The following is a 7,935-nucleotide window of genomic DNA, read 5'->3' on the forward strand; positions in this document are numbered from 1 at the left end:
CCTGCAGGGTGCAGGTTTGGGGGGTACCTGTGGTAGATGGCCTGCAGGGCCTCCTCGAAGCGCCGCAGCACCTTGGGGGGCGTGGGCCACTGCACGTTCCTGCCGCGGTCCCGCAGCAGCCGCACGTTGTGGAAGCGCCGTGAGACCTCCCGGATGTAGGACTTGACCTTGTAGCGCCGGTAGTGCCGCAGGATGGTCAGCGCTGCCTTCGTCCGCCGGTAGCGCAGCCGGGCCAGGGTGCCCCTCCAGACCTGAGCCAGGGGGGGAAACAGCTTTAGCAAGGAGCAGCAGGATGTTGGTTTGCTTTTCATACTCCTCTGACAGCGACGAAAGCCAGGGGTTTATCTCAAGGGAGTGACTTCCTGAGCAAATCCAGGTAAAACACTGTTGGAAAACACCACTGAGATCCCGGCACGTGGACCTGCTGGAGAGAGGCCAGAGGAGGCCATGGAAATGATCAAAGGGCTGGAGTGCCTCTGCCATGGAGAGAGGCTGGGAATGCTGGGGGTGTTCCCTTGGAGAAGAGAAGGCTCCCAGGAGACCGCAGAGCCCCTTCCAGGGCCTAAAGTGCTGGAGAGGGACTTGGGACAAGGGATGGAGGGACAGGACAAGGGGGAATGGCTTCAAACTACCAGAGGGCAGGGATAGATGGGATTTTGGGAAGAAATCCCTCCCTGTGAGGGTGGGGAGGCCCTGGCACAGGTTGCCCAGAGAAGCTGTGGCTGCCCCTGGATCCCTGGAAGTGTCCAAGGCCAGGATGGACGGGGCTTGGAGCAACCTGGGCTGGTGGAAGGTGTCCCTGCCTGTGGCAGGGGGTGGGACTGGATGGGCTTGAAGGTCCTTCCCTTCCAACCCAAACCATCCCATGATTCTTTGCTAATTTACCATCGAGAACAATTATCAAGAAACAATTTTAACTGATTAAAAAAAGCTTGCTTTGAAAATAGTTTGGGAATATCTGTTCTGTGGAAAAGCAACCAAACATGCAAAACAAAGGACATCCCCCCGAGCTTTGGGATGGGGACCAGCTCCACTGGCATCACTGAGAGTTGTGTTTGTGCCTGGAGGGCACCACAGGCAGGTTCTGGCCTTCTCCTGGCACCCCATGCCAGGGGGGTGGTGCAGGAAGGTGCTCCCATGGCAACCAACTCCTAAGGAGAAGCCCCCACGCAGGAGGAAGGAGGGCTGGGCAGGGGCAGCTTCCATCCCATCACCAAGGAACCCAGCTGAGCACTCTCACACCTCCCAGGGGATCCCTGCCCTCCTGGATCTGCCCTCCAAAACAACCCACCCAGCCAAGACTGGGTTTTGTTTCCTTGCAGAAAGTAACTGGAGGGGTAAGGAGCCTCCTGCACCCACAGGGAGCTTCCCTGCCCTGCCAGCTCATTTCCCTCTTGAGAAACATCCCCCAGCACTGGTGATGAATATCAAGCCTTCTATTTACAGAAGAATTAATTAATTACCCGAGGCAGTTTTCAACACGACAGTTGCTTGAGGAAGCTGAAGTCAAAGGTTCCCCTGGCAGCTTCCCTGCCAGTGCTGCCATGTGGCTGGGAAAGCTCTGGGCAGCAACCAGAGCAGGGATGGGAGGGGCTGCTTTTCCCCAGACACTCAAATTTCAAAGAGAAATCGAGATTTTGGGTCCCAAACTTTCAAAACCAGAGGACTTTCTTGGTTTAACCTCTGTCAGAGTAACCTCTCCTCATCCTCCTTTCCTCACTGTCCCTGAGTGGGATATCTCCTGTTCCCAACAGACATGATCCATGGAGCTCTGGCAGGGCCTGGGGACTTGCTTCAGCTCCAGGAGGGCTGGAGAGGGGCTTTGGACAAGGGATGGAGGGACAGGAAACAGGGAATGGCTTCCCACTGCCAGAGGGCAGGGAGAGACAGGACAGTGGGAAGGAATTGTTGGCTGTGAGGGTGGGGAGGCCCTGGCACAGGTTGCCCAGAGAAGCTGTGGCTGCCCCTGGATCCCTGGAAGTGTCCAAGGCCAGGTTGGACGAGGCTTGGAGCAACCTGAGCTAGTGGAAGGTGTCCCTGCCCATGGCAGGGGGTGGCACTGGGTGGTCTACAAGGTCTCTTCCAACCCAAAGCACTCTGTGATTCTGAGAACAACCAACACACACAAGGTGACCAAAGGCAATGAGCTCCTTCACAGCCCCAAGCCCTGCCAGGGCTGTTCTCCAAAGGTGTGGGAATAGAGACCATTGCAGCACTTGAAGGGAAGAGCTGGGGAAGCCAGGCTGGACACGGGACAGGGAAGGGAAGGGTCAGAGCAGGAAGCCCAGAAAGCAGCCCCTGTAAGCAGGGCAGAACCATCACTGCTGGACTGAGCAGACCAACAAACCAGCAGGGAGACAAAGCAGGAGTTACCCAGTGAGCACAGAACTTCCACCCTGTGTGTGGATAAAACACTACAGAACACTCTCCTCGTTTATTCCTTGAAGTCATCAGACTGAGGGGAAGCAGCATCCCCTGCACCACACATGCTGTGCTTAGCAGCCACTTTGAGCACCCTCAGATGTGATTGTGGTTTTAGATCGCCACGGAAAGGGCACCAGAGCTGCTCAGAAGCTCGAGGCCTCCTGCAGCCACAGGATAAACCTGCCTTGCACAGGGCCTGGAGTGTGTGTGAGGCTGGATTTAAATTGGCATTTCCCCGTCTGAGCGCAGAGCAGGCTCACAAACTCTGGAATTTGACAGAATCACCAACTAGAACCAAACAATTGAGCATTTAAAAAGAGCACTGGAGTAATTTGTGCCCTTTGTTAAAGAAGAGCAAAGAAGACTTGGATTGCTTGAGATTGTTAAGCAGATTCCTATGAGGAGTCATAAAAGTACCTGTAAGGGATGTATGGGCAATAAGCAGGAGCAACTGGCTAAAAACCTCTTGCTAACTTCTCATTTTTTAATTTAATAAGAACAGAAACGAGGAACAAAGGGATCCAGGTCACAGAGAAACAGCCTTTGAGTGTTACAAAGGATCTCCAGAAAAGAACCCACAGTAAATCTGTGTAAGCTGATAAAGACTCTGCAGGGCTTCACTTCTGCCAGCTTTCCCCCAAACCATTGTGAACTGGTTTTTTAGACACAGAGCAAGGTCTGGATTTCACTGCTCTGGAGGGAAGTCTCTCGCTGTGGGTCCTCTCTCCACCAGCCAGGACAAAGGCTGAACAGATTGCCCCAATGCTGGATCAGCTGCATCACCACAGAAATTGGCTGCACAGCAAGAGGTGTCACAATTTGGCCTCCCAAATCCAATTATCCAGCCCAGGCAATGCCCCCCAGCTACACACAGGGAAGTATTAATGAACAGCACGGCCTCAAATCAAGTTGTCATCGCTGGGTAACCTCCCAGCTCGGCAGGGCCTCCCCAGGAGCCACCACCAGCACCTCCTGAAGGTGAGGAGACAGTCAAAGGTGAGAACAAACTTCTCCCAGGGAATGGGGGACAAATATTTCCCTGATTAATTGTTTTTCTGGCTTGGTGGTTCTCTGAATGAGCCAGGGCTCATTTCTGCTTCAAGCAGCCCCTCAGTAACTCTGAGCTGCCCGATGGTCCCACAGACACTTCCAGGAACACGGATTGTCCAATCCCATGGACAACAGGAGGCATCAAAGCAGCAAAGTCCTCGTTGTGCAGGCACTTTGTGCACTCTGAGTTGTGCAGTTGTGAGCAGAGGGGCACAGACAAGACAGAGGGGGATCACAGAATCATGGAATCATAGAATGGTTGGGCTGGAAGGGACCTTAAAGCCCATCCAGTCCCACCCCCTGCCATGGGTAGGGACTATCCCACTATCCCAGGTTGCTCCAACCTGGCCTTGGACACTTCCAGGGATGGGGCAGCCACAGCTTCTCTGGGCAACCTGTGCCCCAAACCCAACAGAATGACCTGCACATCCAGGGTTTTACTTCCCTTTGCACCCAGGATAATGTCCAGGGGATTTTCACACACAGTTCAGAAGGGATTTAGGAGCTCACCTGCATCACCTTTCTGAGATCTGACCAACTCTCAGCTTCCACTTCAACCCAGCCACTCCTCACCTGGTGGTTTCAGTAGTTTTTAGCAAATCTTGCAGGGTCTGGACAAACCAGGGCCAGCAGAGCCCTCATCCCTCCCACGGGCAGGAAGAAATTGATATTCCCCTTCCCCCCCCTCCTGTGGCTTTCCCTGCTGGTTACCCCGGCTTCCCATGGGAATGAGGCTAAAGATGTCCTTGTCTGACCTCCTGAGGTTGCCCTGACAGCTCCTGAATCCTGAGCCAGCTCCCAGTAAACCTGACAGAGGGGCAGCAGACTCGGAGAGCCGAGTCCAGGGATCTTTCAGGAAAAATCAGCCGCGGGGCAGAACGAGCCTCAAATCAGAGTGACACTGCTGGAACGGCTTCAGCACGAGCTCCAGAGCCATCTGCCTCCTCACAGCTCCCAGTCCCAGCCAGGCACAGCAGGGACAGGACACCAGAGGGATCTGGCAGCATTCCAGGGGGCTGAGGAGGTGGAGATGTGAGCAGGGCACGAGGGAGGGAGTGGGGGAATGTGATGGATCCCCAAAAATCCTGTTTGATGACAGTTTTCAAAGTCATCCAGCCAGGGGCAGACTCCAAAGCAGTGGATCCTGTCATTGATTAGCACAGAGCCCTGTGACCAAGCAGGAGCAAGGACTGGATTGTCCCCACAAGGGGAGTTGTTCCCACAAGGACACCAGGCAGGGCAGGTGGAGGAAGGGAAAAATCAGCACAAGGTGTTGGCTCCACAACGTGCAGGCAGGGAAGGGGCCCATGAGCAAATGATGCACTCAAGAGCAGAGACATAACTATGATTATATTGGAGATGGAAAGAAAAGGAGCTTTTAGGCCCCTACAATAAAACAAAAACAACAAAGCAAACAAACATTTCCCCCATCCAGCCCCACCCACGGTCCCTTCTCATCTCTTTCAACACCTCTGCCTTCTCTGTGTTTCATCCTCCTGAAGGTCAGGGGAAGAAAAATTAAGAGGGCAAGTGCAATTAGGAGTAAAGGGCCAGGAGAAGGGATAGAGAGAAAGGAGAAGGTTGGAAAAACTAAGTCTGAACACCAGAAATTCAGCTGAAAATGCTGAACATTACAAAGAGTATTTATTTCTACAGCTGCTTCTAGTAAGAGAGTTCCTTGCTGTTCCTGCTTCCCTCTCAAGAGGTGATCCCAGAGGAGATCCCAGAGGTGATCCCAGTGGTGATCCCACTCCTCCCAGTGCAGCAGAACTGAGACTTGCACAGAAAGAACCAAACCCTTCACTCAAACCAGGAGTCACATCCCAGCTTAGGGGAAGCACTGATTATTTTTTTTGATGAAGTATGTTTAATTCACGTGGGTTTTGATTAAAATTTAATAAATTAAGTGTCAGATGACTGGCAGGGGAGATCTGAACGTGCCTTTAGAATCAGCTTAAAAACCTCAGTGAGCTTCTAGCAGAGTTTCTGAGATGAAAGAAGCCTCACACAGATCACATCCATCACCTCAGCACCACATAAATCCTGCACACCAATCCAGGCACTGCAGGCCTGGCTGCACATTGCAGGCTGCCTCCAAGCTCTGATTCCCCATTAAAAAAAGGGGGGGGAAAAGGAAGAAAGAGAGGAAAACAATGCCATGGGCCCTGCAGAGCACAGGGAAAGCCAGCAGAGCAGCGAGGGTGGGCCCAGAGTGATGGGATTGCCTCTCCTGCACATCTTCCATGGAAAAAGGGATAATCTAGATTTGACCTAAATGCTGCAATCTCTGCAAACACAGAGAAAACCCACACAGCCCCCAGTCCAAACACACGAGCAAGCAAACCAATGCCCAGAATCCAGCAAACAAACCCAGCCTGTCTAAATGAAACCCCAGTGCTGGATTTCTGAGCAGTTCTGCAAGGAACCAACCCTTGGAAAAAACTCCTTCCTGCCCCACACACCTCCTCCCTCAACCAATATTTCATGTGCCCCTGCCCAGGCTGCCCCTGCAGGCAGCCAAGCTGGGAAGAATAAACCAAAAGCCCATCATTCACAGTGGCAGGAACCTCCCTGCCCAGCTCTAAAGGCTCTCACATGGGCAGAGTGATTAAATATTTATGTCCCACACACTGGATAAATGTTCAATCCCAACAAGCTTTAATTACCCCAGCCCTGATTGCTTCCAGAGGGTCATCTCCCAGGGCAGGGGTGTGATGGAGTGGCTCACACCCCCCTCAGCACCCACTGCCTACATCCACACCCCTCAGTTTGTCATTTGCCTTTTCCCCATTGGAGTGAATTCGGATCCCACTGGAGGGAAATGGTTTAAATCCAAGCCTCAACAACCAGGAATCAAGAATATCCTGAGCTGGAAGGAGGTCACCGAGTCCAACTCCTGGCTTTGCCCAGGACACCCCAACAATCCCACCCTGTCTCTCAGAGCATTGTCCAAACACTCCCTGAGCTCTGGCAGCCTTGGGGCTGTGACCACTTCCCCTTCCATGGAAGGGAGATGTTGGGAATAAGGAGAGAACTTTATATAAACAGCTGAGAACTGCCAAAGGTCCTGGATTGGGAAGCACAGAAGTTTGCAGTCACCAGAACAAGGCTGCTGCCATCAGAAGGAGGCAGGAACCTTCTCTCATCCCATGGAAATTCAAGGTAGAGGTTTTCATGCTGAAGACATGGAACTATAGGTCATTCCATCACCTGTAGCTTTTATTGCTGGCAAAGGCTCCCAAGGACAACCAGAAGCACAGAACAATCTCCAAACACGGAGAAATGGAATTAGCTGGGACGCTTCTCATGGGAAGGGAGGACTGGGAGAGGATGTGACAGACATCCAGAGTCACAGAATCCCAGACTGCTTTGGGTGGGAAGGGACCTCAGAGCCCATCCAGTGCCACCCCCTGCCATGGGCAGGGACACTTTCCACTGTCCCAGGTTGCTCCAAGCCCCATCCAACCTGGCCTTGGACACTTCCAGGGATCCAGGGGCAGCCACAGCTTCTCTGGGCAACCTGTGCCAGGGCCTCCCCACCCTCACAGGGAAGGATTTCTCCCAATATCCCATCTAACCCTGCCCTCTGGCAGCAGGAAGCCATTCCCCCTGCACTCCAATCCCTTGTCCTGGGTCCCTCTCCAGCTTCACAACAGAAGTGACACTACAAGTCCCTCTCCAGTTTTCCTCTCCTTCACAGTTTCCTTCCCTGCCAGTCCTGAGTGAAATCCTGCCTCAGCAGGGCAGGGATGAGCAGGTATCCCATGGACTGGCAGCTGCAAGGACACAAACAGCCAGAGCTCTCCATCCCGGGCTCAGCTGAGCTCCCCAAAGGCCAAAAATCCCAAAAGCTGCTGCCACACCTCTGCCAATGCCAGGGAAGAGACACCCGGGAGGTGTTATGGAATAGGAAATCCCATTCCCAGCTCATGTCATCCCAACCCCAAATATCCAAAGGGACTGGGGAAGTGTTAAGGAGACATCTGGCCCTGCTGCTGTGCTCCTGAGGCATGGGCTGGCCTTGGGCTCTCCTGGAGACAGGACTGTGCTCTCCATGGACCTGCAGTCTGACACGGCACAGCAGCTGCCACAGTTTAAAAACCTTGAGGAGAAAACCAAACCCTACATCTCTTGAGTGAAGAAACCCTACATCTGTAAGTAAAGAAATCCCACATTTATTTAGTGTAGTAATCCTACATTTATTTAGTTTAGAAACCCTGCAACTATTGAAGGAGAAAACCAAACCCTCTATCTGTTGGTGAAGAAGCCAAACCCTCCATGTATTGAGTGAGGCAGCTGAGGATTCAGCCCCACTCTGTTAAAAGCCTTTCTGGAACAAAGCAGATCCAGGGAAAACAGAGCCAAGCAAAGGCCTAGAAAATGTTACTCCCTTTCATCTAAAGGACACAAACATCACTGAGACATGTCCTGGTGCTGGGGATGAGAGTTTTGAGTCACAGG

General features: G+C 52.8%; 1 protein-coding gene across 2 annotated transcripts in view; it reads right to left on the minus strand.

The window, feature by feature from the left end:
• MYO1D (myosin ID) overlaps nt 1-7,935 on the minus strand; it is a 142,091-nt gene that overhangs the window by 67,108 nt on the left and 67,048 nt on the right. For both annotated transcript variants that reach the window (XM_027667857.1, XM_027667856.1), the window contains exon 17: nt 28-251. In XM_027667857.1, coding sequence (XP_027523658.1) covers nt 28-251 — 224 coding nt within the window. The remainder of the gene's footprint in view (nt 1-27; nt 252-7,935) is intronic.

This window comes from Corapipo altera, unplaced genomic scaffold, assembly GCF_003945725.1.
Source record: "Corapipo altera isolate COAL_440 unplaced genomic scaffold, ASM394572v1 174, whole genome shotgun sequence".
Lineage (NCBI taxonomy): Eukaryota > Metazoa > Chordata > Aves > Passeriformes > Pipridae > Corapipo > Corapipo altera.